We start from the raw sequence: 12,323 nt of genomic DNA, 5'->3' as shown, positions 1-12,323 counted from the left end.
CAGGCTGTGGGCTGCAAGTCGCACTCACCCCTTGTGGGGAGGGAGAGGGAGAGTCAGGCAAAAAAGTTCCCCCGGCCGCAGGTAAAAGTGAACCACAAGAAAATCCTTTCTAGCCAGGAGAAGGTCAGACATTAATTTGCCCTGGTAGGGCGGGGCAGGCGAGCCAGAGAACAGCACGAGGGGTGAGTCCAGGCTAAGCGAGGGGCAGGCAGGAGACAGGGTCAGGGCTCTGGAGAGAGCGAGCGGGAGGGAACAGCATCAGAGGAGGTGGGATGGCAGCTCCCAGAGGGGCAAGGAGGGGGCTGTGCCCGCTGGCCTGCACCGTGGAATTTAGGAGCAAACCCAGATTCTATTGACTGATCCCCCACCACAGCTCAACCCAGGAGCAGCCTCCCCAGACTGCAGGGACGGGAGCATGCCTGCCCCACTGCTGCTCCGGCTCCAGCGAGCTGGGGTCAGGTGCCCCAAGGCCTTTCTACTGCAGCCAGGGGGCCTCCAGGTGATCACCCGTCCCTTACTTTAAGGAACACCCCTTGAGCATTTGAAATATTAAATTGAAGCTTACGACAATTGCACTGTATTCCGGAGGGCAGTAGAAATGTACACGTGAGAGAACAACATGGTCTGCTAAGGGAAATGGTGTTTCCCTAAATTGTCCCTTATTTTTCATGTGGTTTCCCCCAATTTCCATTCAACAAAAGTGCCCCCCCCCCACCTGCAGGCTAGATCCCTGCCAGATCCCCAGTGGAGCTGTGGGCAGGTAGCTGGCGGCATTTCCCTCCGCTCACTGCTTCAGGAGGCTGGGTTTGCCCCACTGCAGAATGGGCAGCAGCGCCACAGGGCCCCACAGGTCAGAGCAGAGCAGAATGGCTCCGACCTGCTCTTATGTTACTCACCATTAGAAATGGTCAGCAGAACGGGATCGCTTCGCCCGGAGCCAGGAGCCTCGCACTGGTATCTACCTGTATCACTCATTTCTGTGTATTCAATTCTGAGGCTGTTTTTTATTGTGCTTCTGAGTGACTTGTCGTTGTGATACCATGTGAATCCCCGTCCAGGAGGGTGGGATGTGCTGCACATTAGAGTAACGCTCTCCCCCCTAAACACTGTGCTCCACGGAGGGTCAAGGGTCAGCGTGGGCTTTTGTGCAGTCGCTGAAGGGCCGGCGGAGAGGGAGGGAGAGAACAGGACAGAGCCGACCTTAGCATAAAGGAGGAGATGAGCCCCATGCCCTCAGCACGGGAGGCCGGAGCCAGGGAACTGCGCAGGGCTACGCTCTAGGCTGGGATTGCCAAAGGGGTTAGGCACCTGACCGCCTGGGCAGTGCCCCTGGTTATCAAGTATTGTTTGGCATTGGGGAGGAGGCGATGTTCTAGTAGCGCCCCATGGCATCCAAGTCCTGTTTAGCATTAGGGGGTCGTGGGATAATGTCCCAGTGGTGCCCCCCTGGTACCCAGGTATTGTCTAGTACTAGGGGGCAGTGGGGTAATGTCACAGCAGCACCCCCAGTACCCAGGTACTGTCTGGTGCTAGGGGCATTGGGGTAATGTCACAGCAGCGTCCCCAGTACCCAGGTACTGTCTGGTGGCAGGGGCAGTGGGGTAATGTCACAGCAGCCCCCCGTACCCAGGTACCATCTGGTGGTAGGGGGCAGAGGGGTAATGTCCCAGCAGCACCTCCTGGTACCCAGGTACTGTCTAGTATTAGAGAGCAGAGGCAGTACCCCCTGGTACCTGCACATTAGGGGTTGGGGCCCCTGGAGTTTATGCTAGCAGGAATAATCAGACGAGCAGGACTCACCAGCTAGTCCAAGGGCTGCAAAAGAAACGAGAAGGAGCGAGGCTGAGTGCAGAGCCTGTTTCCCCCGACACCAGCGCGGGGGCAGTTACGGGAAGCCCCCTGGCCTGTGTCGAGCAGCTGCTCAGATGCGGGGATCACAGAGGTCCCTTCTCGCGTCACAATCTAGGCAGGGAGCCCGCTCCCCAGGCGGTCAGAGCCCTCACCTCCCCTGCACATGGGGACATGGAGCCCACATGGGCCAGGGGCTCCTCCAAGGCCTCCCGTGGAGTCTGGGGCAGAGCTGGGAAGAGAGCCCAGGCATCCAGACTCCTAGAGCTGCACCGTCAGGACTAAGCACAGACCAGAACCCGGCTGGGATGGGCTCAGGGTGAGTCCATGGACTCAAAGTGCTGCCGGGGTTTGCTGTGGTAATGTGCATTCAAACCTGCACCTGGTTTGTCACACGTGAGACACCTGCTGGCAGCACATCCCAGCTACCCCCTCTGAATCTCACTAAACTCCTCGGGGACAGCTGCTCCCCCCTGCAGCCTGCATGGGCTGTCAGCGGCCTGGGACTGCAGTACAATCACCCAGCCCTCCTGCCCACCCCCACGGCCCCCCAACACCCAGCCCCCCAGTCCCTACTCACCCAGCACAAGCAGCGCTGCTCTCCCCGGCATCCTGGGCGCTGTAAAAGGGGCCTGCTGACGCACCGCAGCAAAACACTCTCCCCTTTGCATAACGTCTCTGCTGGGGAAAGAGGAAGGAAGCGGCTTTCCCTTTCGCGTAAGGGCTGCTCCACTCCTGCTGCCGCAGGGGCTGCCCCTTTCGCCCAACTAGGGTGACCAGATGTCCTGATTTTATAGGGACAGTCCTGATATTTGGGGCTTTTGCTTATATGGGCACCCCCATCCCAATTTTTCACACTTGGTATCCGGTCACCCTATGCCCAACCCAGGGACCGGAGCCAGCTGAGGGGAGCTCAGCACTCACTCACAGCCAGCCTGGGATGCGGCTGCAGCCCTAGGGGTGGGGTGCTACCCATCGCCTCTCCTGGGGCCAGGAGATCTTTGACCCCCATATGGAGCCGCCCCCAGGCACAGGCAGGGGATCTTGGTTTAGCCTCATCCTGGCTCTTGTATATACCAGGCGAGACACAGAGGACCAGACCCCAGTGGGTGTAAATTGTCTCTGCTCCAATGAAGTCAATGGAGTGATTTGCACCAGCTGTGGATTTGGCCCAGGGTGCTCATCTCCCTCTGGTCTTTCTGCACATTGCCAGCGTTCAGCTGCTGACCCTGCACATGACACCAGAGGATCTGCAACCCCCCCCCCCAGCTCCCCGAATCCCCCGACACTCCCAGCCTTCCCAGAAAGTTTGCCCCGTCTATAATGCCAGTAACAATGCTGGGTTCCCAGCCAGCCCGTTACAGGCCTGACTCCAATCTCGCTCATTCTGGGTTTGCTCTCGGGACTGGCCATGGAGTCGCTCCTGATTTACCCCCAGGGGAGCGAGCGGCACTCGGCCATGCTAGTTCAAGTGAGGAGCAAACACGGGAGGCTGGTCAAAACAAAGCAGCAAATGGTGTTAAGAATGATACATTGAAAATGCAGCTTGGCCACATTTCTTTCCAATAACCCCCTGCTTGGGCGGAGTGTCTCCTCATTAGATCCCAAAGCATTACCCCCCCTTTTACAGATGGGCCAACTGAGGCACAGAGAGGGAAGCAGCCTGCCCAGGGTCACCCAGCAGAGCAGTGGCAGAGCTAGGGTTGAACTCCCCGCTCCTGAGTCCCAGTCTAGTGCCTAACTGCTAGGCCACACTCCCTACCTAGGCAGCTGTGGGGTTGAAACCCATGTCCCCAAAGAGACTGGAGCCCACCCCCAGACAGTCTCCATAGGCACGTATCTGTCTGCCTCCATGCACACCCCTCCTCTATCACCAGCTACCACAGACCTTAAGTGCCAAGGGTGACAAGTCACTGGCCCCTGTGCAATCAGGGCTGGGTGCTGGTCAGGCCATAACACAGCTGGGTGAATCAGATTTTCCACTATGCAAATCAAGGGATTTCCTGGGGGCAGAAGCAGAACTGCCACCGTGGGAGCCGAGCACTGCTCTGTGAACACCTGTTTGGTCCTAGCAGGAACTTGCAGAAAGTGAGAGTTTTAATTCACTACCTCCCTGCTTCCCGTCAGAACTAAGGGGTGCAGAGCCAGCATGGGGGTCTGAGTCCCAAAGGGGGGGGACCCAAGCTACCGCTGAGCTCCCCTCCCCTTGTAATAGAGAGAGAGAGCGAGAGCCTGGTGCAAGACCTGAGGCTGTGAACCAAAGTCAGGCCATGTATTAAAGCAGATCAGCATCCAGTACATGAACTTGGCAGAGTTGTTGCTAGTATTCTAGGCACTAGATATTTATGTAAATATATTGCAGCTAGTACAGAGTCACCACAGCCTAGTACAAGATCAGGTGGTTTGACAGAATACTGAATAGGGAGGTTTCGTCCAAGACATCAGTTCTGATCCAAGAACCCAATTAACCTGTGGTAATGTGCATTCAAGCATGACTACACCACTGTGACTGGGGTCCTAGTGGGGAGCCAGCTATGGTCACTCAATTAGGGTGAACTGCAAAGAATGGGGCATATTCTGGTGGATATTCCAATACTTAGATTTACCAAGCCAGCATAAAATAGCTTCTTTATTACCTTCCTGGCTACTCAGAATTCCAAACAACACAGTTCCCTTAAAGTGATCCAGCCTCAGGCCTCCATCCAGGTACCCACGTCAAATATGATGATTTCTGAAAATCTTATTTCATCATATAAAAGAAAAGGTTCTACCAATCCCAAAGGATCGGACACATCACCTCCCAGGTTAATGAATGTTTCAGATCTTACCCAAATACATGCTACAGCCAATTCTTATTAACTAAACTAAAATGTATTAAAAAACAAAAGAGAGGGAGCCTGGTTAAAAGATCAATATACATACAGACATGAGTTCAATTCACTGAGGTTCAAATTCATAGGAGAGATGGTGAGCTTTGTAGTTGCAAAGATTTCTTTCAGAAATAGTTCATAGGTTCTAGTCCAACGTCCAAATCTCATATTCAGCGTGTACCAGCATAACTGGAACCTCAGTCTTGCGACTCAAAACTTCCCCCGATGAATCCTAAGCAGATCTGAGATGAACAGGATCAGGACCCAATGGTCTTTTTATACAGTGTCCTAGCATCCCCTTGACCAAACAGTCTTGGTTAAACAATAGGCTTTTGATGTAACCTTTTGCTTTCTAAACACCACCAGTAATTAGTTACACAAATTAATATAGGGCAATTTATCCATTAGGCAGTCTATTGCAAACGTCAAAGAGACATATAGACAATGACATTATTTTACCCAAGATTCATCCAAATGTTAATATTCCCTTTTGATGGCTGAATTAATAGTTATAGTGACAGACAGAAACTGTCTGTTTAGGGGTAGCCTCTAAGATACATGCAATTAGTATTACTTCTAACAATATAGGTTTACATTTCAAAGTTCTAGCCTATTTAGCTTGAATGGCCCTAATTATCATTTGCATACCTTTCTAACATGACTTTAAAGGTGGGCTTTGGGACATTCAGCCTGCTGTTTCTCTTTGAAGTCTGTTTCTGAAGTTTTTTTGTTCAAGAATAGTTACTTTTAAATCTGTTATGCAGAACTAAAATTCATTTGCAAATTTAACACCATTAATTTGGGCTTGAATAGGGACTGGGAGTGGCTGGCTCATTACAGAAGCAGCTTTTCCTCTCCTGGAATTGACACCTCCTCATCTATTATTGGGAGTGGACTACATCCACCCTGACTGAATTGGCCCTGCCAACACTGGTTCTCCACTTGTGAGATTCTCCCTTCTCTTCATGTGTCAGTATATAATGCCTGCATCTGTAACTTTCACTCCATGCATCTGAAGAAGTGGTTTTTTACTACCGAAAGCTTATGCCCAAATAAATCTGTTAGTCTTTAAAGTGCCACCGGACTCCTTGTTTTTGTGGATACAGACTAACACGGCTACCCCCTGATACTTGACAATATACAAAAATTGCAAAAGCATCTGTAACAATTATATTTGTGCTAATAATTGGGAAAAATCAGAACAAAAGCATAGCTTGCGTTATAGAAGAGGTCCCTTGTCCCTATTACAGTGTAAACAAGCTAAATTAATCTGTATATCAAATGTGGGTTATTGAAAACAAGAGAAATGTACAGCAAACAAGCAAAAACTTTATTATGTTAACCATAAGTTGTTTAAGGGTGCATCCCACAGACACCAGACACCAGAAGATATCAGTATACAATGAAGAAACGCCCAGGCTTCAGGCGTAGCAGACTGGTCAACCAATTTCAGTGTACCATATATGGACAATTGAGTATGCAGTCATCTACAGAGACATTATAGAAACCACTAGCCGGACCAGGTTTAACTGTTGTTTAAAAATGTATATTACTCAGCAAAGTAAATTCAGGAAGTTTTTGGAGAGTGTTGGGGACAACTTCCTGGTACAAGTGCTGGAGGAACCAACTAGAGGCCGTGCTCCTCTTGACCTGATGCTTACAAACAGGGAAGAATTGGTAGGGGAAGTAGAGGTGGGTGGCAATCTAAGCATCAGTGACCATGAGATGGTTGAGTTCAGGATCCTGACAAAAGGAAGAAAGGAGAGTAGCAAAATATGGACCCTGGACTTCAGAAAAGCAGACTTTGACTCCCTCAAGGAACTGATGGGCAGGATCCCCTGGGAGGCTAATATGAGGGGGAAAGAAGTCCAGGAGAGCTGGCTGTATTTTAAAGAACCCTTATTGAGGTCGCAGGAACAAACCATCCTGATGTGCAAAAAGAATAGCAAATATGGCAGGCGACCAGCTTGGCTTAAAAGTGAAATCTTCAGTGAGCTTAAACTCAGAAAGGAAGCTTACAAGAAGTGGAAATTTGGACAGATGACTAGAGAGGAGTATAAAAATATTGCTTGAGCATGCAGGGGTGTAATCAGGAAGGCCAAGGCATGATTGGAGTTGCCACTAGCAAGGGATGTGAAGGGTAACAAGAAGGGTTTCTACAGGTCTGTTAGCAACAGGAAGAAGGTCAGGGAAAGGGTGGGACCCTTACTGAAAGGGGGAGGCAACCTAGTGACAGATGATGTGGAAAAAGCTGAAGTGCTCAATGCTTTTTTTGCCTCGGTCTTCACAGACAAGGTCAGCTCCCAGACTGCTGCACTGGGCAACACAGTATGGGGAGGAGGTGAGCAGCCCTCAGTGGTGAAAAAACAGGTTAAGGACTATTTAGAAAAGCTGGACATGCACAAGTCCATGGGTCCAGATCTAATGCATCCAAGGGTGCTGAGGGAGTTGGCTGATGTGATTGCAGAGCCATTGGCCATTATCTTTGAAAATTCGTGGCAATCAGGAGAGGTCCCGGATGATTGGAAAGAGGCAAATATAGTGGCCATATTTAAAAAAGGGAAGAAAGAGAACCCGGGGAACTACAGACTGGTCAGCCTCACTTCAGTCCCTGGCAAAATCATGGAGCAGGTCCTCAAGGAATCCATTTTGAAGCACTTGGAGGAGAGGAAGGTAATCAGGAACAGTCAACATGGATTCACCAAGGGCAAGTCATGCCTGACCAACCCGATTGCCTTCTATGATGAGATAACTGGCTCTGTGGTTATGGGGAAAGTGGGGGATGTGATATATCTTGATTTAGCAAAGCTTTTGATACGGTCTCCTACAGTATTCTTGCCAGCAAGTTAGTAGTAAGATGAGGTTCTGAAACATAAGTCCTTGTATCAGAGGCCTGGTATGAGGCCTAAGGCCTGAGCTAAAGTAATGGTCAAGACTTTGCTGAGATAAAACAAAGTTAAGCTGTGAGCAAGAGGCAGGCCCTGCTCACAGAATCTGGCATGAAGAGGGCTGAATCTGCAAAAACACACATACCTAAAAAGGTACTGGGCACAAGGGATGTAAACACGTGCCAGGATGGTACCAGAACACTCCAGCACAAGCACATTCCCCCTCAGATAACAGGAACATACTGACCCATCCGAAAGACAGGGTTAAAAGGATAATATGATGGATAGAGTTGTTTTGCTCAAACCAACATGTACAAGGTAATAGGCGGCACCTTGACACGTAGAGGGGTTGTACCTCAATACGTCAGGAGTGAGGTGTAACTTGTTTGTACCTGTGTATAAAAATGGACCTCTGAGGGGTTGTCTTTGTCTGGCCTAGGGGACAGTGGTAAGTCCCACCACTGACTGAGCCGGTCCATTGTCAGGGAGCATGTATGTACTAGCAGAACTGTAGACATCTGATCCAGGGAGCTAGAGACTATGTTTCATTTGGCAATAAACCTGGCCGGGTGCCTTCGTACCTTATCGGATTCTGTGGTCATTGGGGTTTCTCTTGGGGTCTGCGCGGAGCCAGGCGCGGAGCCAGGCCAGCACGCAGAGGAAACACACACACGCAGCCAGCTGTTAATGTCTATGGCAGTAAGATGGCTTAAACAACACGCCGACATACTGGCCAGGCAAGTAATGGAGAAAACCAGGGAAGTAGAAAAGATAACTAAAGCCTTGGAAGCAACCCAGGCAGTCGAGCACTGGGAAGCCCAAGCTCTTTTAACAGGGTAACAGGCAGTCCAGACTCACGATCTGATCGAATAGATAAAGCAGGAAAACAAAAAATTGGAGACAGCTGTGGAAAACCTGCAGAAGAAAAAGGTACCGTCCTCTGTTGTCCAAAAGACTTTGAGTGCTCTTACAGTGCCTGAAGCATGGGGGCAGAAATGGAAACAGGTGGCCCTAGCTAAATTAAAAGATGGAACATGGGACAACTGTAATGGATGCTGCACTGGGGACATGTGGAATGCCCCAGCTGGATCATCCTCTCTTGACCTGTGGGCAGGGGCTACTCCACCGCAACCACTACCTTATGATGAGAACCAGGTTTTGGACAAACCCTCCCCAAAACTAGATCAATTCCTGTTAAAACAGGAGAAATGGGGGGAAAATGGGAGAGAAAGCCTTACCGCAGAACCTGACCCTGACACCCTGCTTATACCCCACTTTACCCTTGGCGCTACCCCACAAACTAGTGTTCTATCTCCATTGAGGTTATGGAACACAGTGGAAACTGCAACAAAAAATTAACTGACACTTTAAAACAGCCATGGCCCCATGGCAATTGTGCAGAAAGGGAAATGGAGGCACCCAAGTGCCATACATATTCACCTCACGCCCCACCTCGATCTAGAGGCTTAACAGCCAGGCTCAACGCTTTAAAAATTAATTAACTGTGTTAGCTGGAGCTGTCGGCCCCCCGCCTTCTGAGAATTTCAATGAGTTTACGGCATGGCTACATAAATGCTCACAGTTGTTAAAAGCGGTGGCAATTGACATGTAACAGGAACCAATTCTAGTACAAACCCTGTTGGGACGACTGAATTGTCATACCCTTGGTTTTGATGATGATGTTATGCAAATGGTTAAACGTGTGGCTAAAAAGCATTTTAAGTTACCCAGTGGATTAGCTGCACTTAAAGGAACTACAAGAATGCCAGGAGAGTCTCCGGCCAAGCTGGCTGACAGAATGTATGTTAGGTTAACAGCAGGGGATACTGATCTCGAGGATCTGAAGCAACTTGTTTTGGAAGTGCTGTCTTCTGGGGTGATAGAATGGATGAACGCTTGGTGTGAGAATGGAGGCAGAGATGTACCTTGGAATGAATGGATTGAAAAAGTGGAGACTGTGGTTAAACAGCAGGAAGGAACTCCTGTCAATGAGTTGTGGACACAGTTAGGACAGTGGAAAACAGAGGGTCCTGGATACTCTCCCCGTAGCCGTGGCTGGGGTTTAGAAGTCATGGAATGAACAGAGGTAGAGGAGTAAATAGAGAGAGTGAATGGGTGTTGCCTGAAACGTTGAAACAGGAGAATCTAGATCTTAAAGGAGAGAATGAGAAGCTGTGGGCGCAGCTACAGGCATGCATGATTGGCAAGGAGTCTCAAAAGGAGGAAGAAAAGGCAGTGATGAAGGTGGCTAAGGCGACTGTTTTGGTGTCTGGATTGAATGATCCGACTGCTAGTAATTCAGTAGCATAGGCCAGCCCTCCCTGCAACTTGGAATGCATTTTCCAGCAACCCATGACAATAGATGTCTGAGGACTCCCCCACTTAAGCATCCAAGTCGGGGATGGGCTTGCAGATTTTCTATTGGACACAGGGGCTGGAATTCCTATAGTAAAAGATGTATTTAATGTATATCGAGTTGTGGACTCCGAACAAATACAGGGCATATCAGGAACTAAGCAAACATATGGTGTTAAAACCCTCCCTCTCCAGTATGGTGTACATACCATTCCGGAGAAGTGTGCTATTGCAGGGAGAGAAAATCTAATTGGGGCAGAAACTATCAAACGGTTGGGAATAATCCTGGACTTCCCAAATATGTGTATCAGACAAACTCTCACTGTAACGGGAGAAACAACGCTAACCTGATCCCAATGGGACTCGCTACTCAGACGGTGAGAGCAATAAAGCCTAAACAGCCACCTCCTGCGCCAGAAGGCTGGGAAGGCTGGTGCGCTGAGATTCAAACCGTCTGGGTAGTGGACTCCGTAGATACGGGAAAAATACAAACCTCCGTTACAATAGAAGGAGACATACCCCCAGACATAAAACAATACCCAATACCTCAGGAAGCAAAAGAATCTTTAAGGCAAGTTATAGAAGAATTGGAAAAATGAAAATTAATTTGAAGGTGTTCAACGCCTAACGCGGCACCAGTCTGGCCAGTTAAAAAAACAGATCATAGAATATCAAGGTTGGAAGGGGTCATCTAATCCAACCTCCTGCTCAAAGCAGATCCAATCCCCAGACAGATTTTTGCCCCAGATCCCTAAATGGCCCCCTCAAGGATTGAACTCACAACCCTGGGTTTAGCAGGCCAATGCTCAAACCACTGAGCTATCTCTCCCCACGGATGGAACATGGAGATTAACTATTGACTATTGGGGGTTAAACAGAACTGCCAAGCAGGGAGCACCAGTAGTGGCTGTTTACCCAGAATTGTTGGAGGTAGTAACCCCTGACCTGAAGTGGTTCTCAGTTCTTGATGTGGCAAATGGCTTTTGGAGTTTACCTTTAAACCCAGAGTCTCAATACAGAACATCTTTTGTATTCCAGGGTATTCAATATTGCTGGAATGTTCTGCCAATGGGGTACGGTGACGCACCCACAATATTTCATACTGCAGTGAGAAATATGCTAGAGAAGGGAGGACTGTTACAAACGGGAAGGATAGTCCATTATGTAGATGACATTTTAATAGTCAGTGAAACAGAACAGGAACATGAAGCGTTAATGCGGCAGTTACTGACTTGCTGCCAGCGTACGGCTTAAAACGTAACCCCTCTAAATCCCAGATTAAACAGAAAGAAGTGCAATATCTTGGAATTCGACTCAGTACAGGGGGAAGGTCTGTGGATAAGGAAAGGGTGAAGTGTATTGTTAACCTCCCAATGCCGGTAGATACTAAATCTTTGCAATCTTTTTTGGGGCTCACTAACTTCTGCAGAGAATTTATGGTTGGGTACGCAGAGAAGGCAGGTCCCCTGTACGAGGTACTTAAAAGACCACAGTGGACCTGGACAGCAGAGGCAACTAATGCATGGGAAAGCCTGAAAAACGGGTTAATGGAGGCACCTACCTTGGCCGCCCCTACCAACGAATTCCCCTTTGTATTGTACCCCAGTATTAAGAATTTCTGTATTGTTAGTGTGCTTACACCGGATACTGGTGCTGGGGAGACACCCATTGCTTATTATAGCAGAGCATTAACAGGTCCAGAAAGCAAACTGGGAATTTGTGAGCAAACTGCTTTCACTGCCTACTGGACACTACAAAAAGCTCAGGCAATTATCAGAGCAAGTAAGGGGATTGTAAAGAGTCACCATGCGCTGGGAAAATTACTCAGTCAGGAAAATCTGTCTAAAGGACATGAGAGAGTAGATAAGACCATTCAATGGGTCTTTACTCTCATTTCCGAGAATGTTCAATTAGTCCCACTAAGAGAACCTGAAATATCTGTATGGGGGTTGACTATAAGCGGTCGAGAACGTGTTTGTGAACCCCAATGGGAATCCAAAGCACACCCTGTCTTTAAAGCAACCCCAATTGAACAAGTGATTGGAAAAACCATTTGGTTTGTGGATGGCAGCTCATTTTACACCGAAAGAAGACGAGTCATTGGCTTTGCAGGGATTTGTTTAACTGGAAACCTGCAAAGCGTTAACTTCTTCCAGTACAAATTGATCAAGGGAGGAACACAGTCTGCAGAAGTGTCAGCGGTCTTGGAAGTTTTAGTTAGAATGAAGAACAAGGAAACGGAGCTAATAATGGGAACTGATTCAGATTATGTTTACAAGGGAACCATCATTTACCTACTATGGTGAAATAGTGTAGGTTTTACAGGAACTGACGGATCTGAAATTAAACACAAGTCCTTATG

The 12,323-nt window shown here is 48.7% G+C and overlaps 1 protein-coding gene across 1 annotated transcript in view; it reads right to left on the bottom strand.

Moving 5' to 3' along the window:
• The window catches only part of FCRL6 (Fc receptor like 6), a 28,850-nt gene extending 26,391 nt beyond the window's left edge, over positions 1-2,459 (bottom strand). Inside the window, exons 1-3 of the mRNA XM_026658000.1 lie at positions 2,429-2,459; positions 1,801-1,815; positions 897-1,154 (exon numbers count right to left, since the gene is read on the bottom strand). Of these exons, the coding sequence (XP_026513785.1) occupies positions 897-1,154; positions 1,801-1,815; positions 2,429-2,459 (304 nt within the window). The remainder of the gene's footprint in view (positions 1-896; positions 1,155-1,800; positions 1,816-2,428) is intronic.
• Positions 2,460-12,323: the final 9,864 nt, after the last annotated feature.

The sequence above is a fragment of the Terrapene carolina genome, unplaced genomic scaffold, assembly GCF_002925995.2.
Source record: "Terrapene carolina triunguis isolate 2854851 unplaced genomic scaffold, T_m_triunguis-2.0 Scaffold378, whole genome shotgun sequence".
NCBI lineage: Eukaryota > Metazoa > Chordata > Testudines > Emydidae > Terrapene > Terrapene triunguis.
Note: the sequence above shows the minus strand (reverse complement) of the source record. Positions and strands in the feature narration are given on the sequence as shown.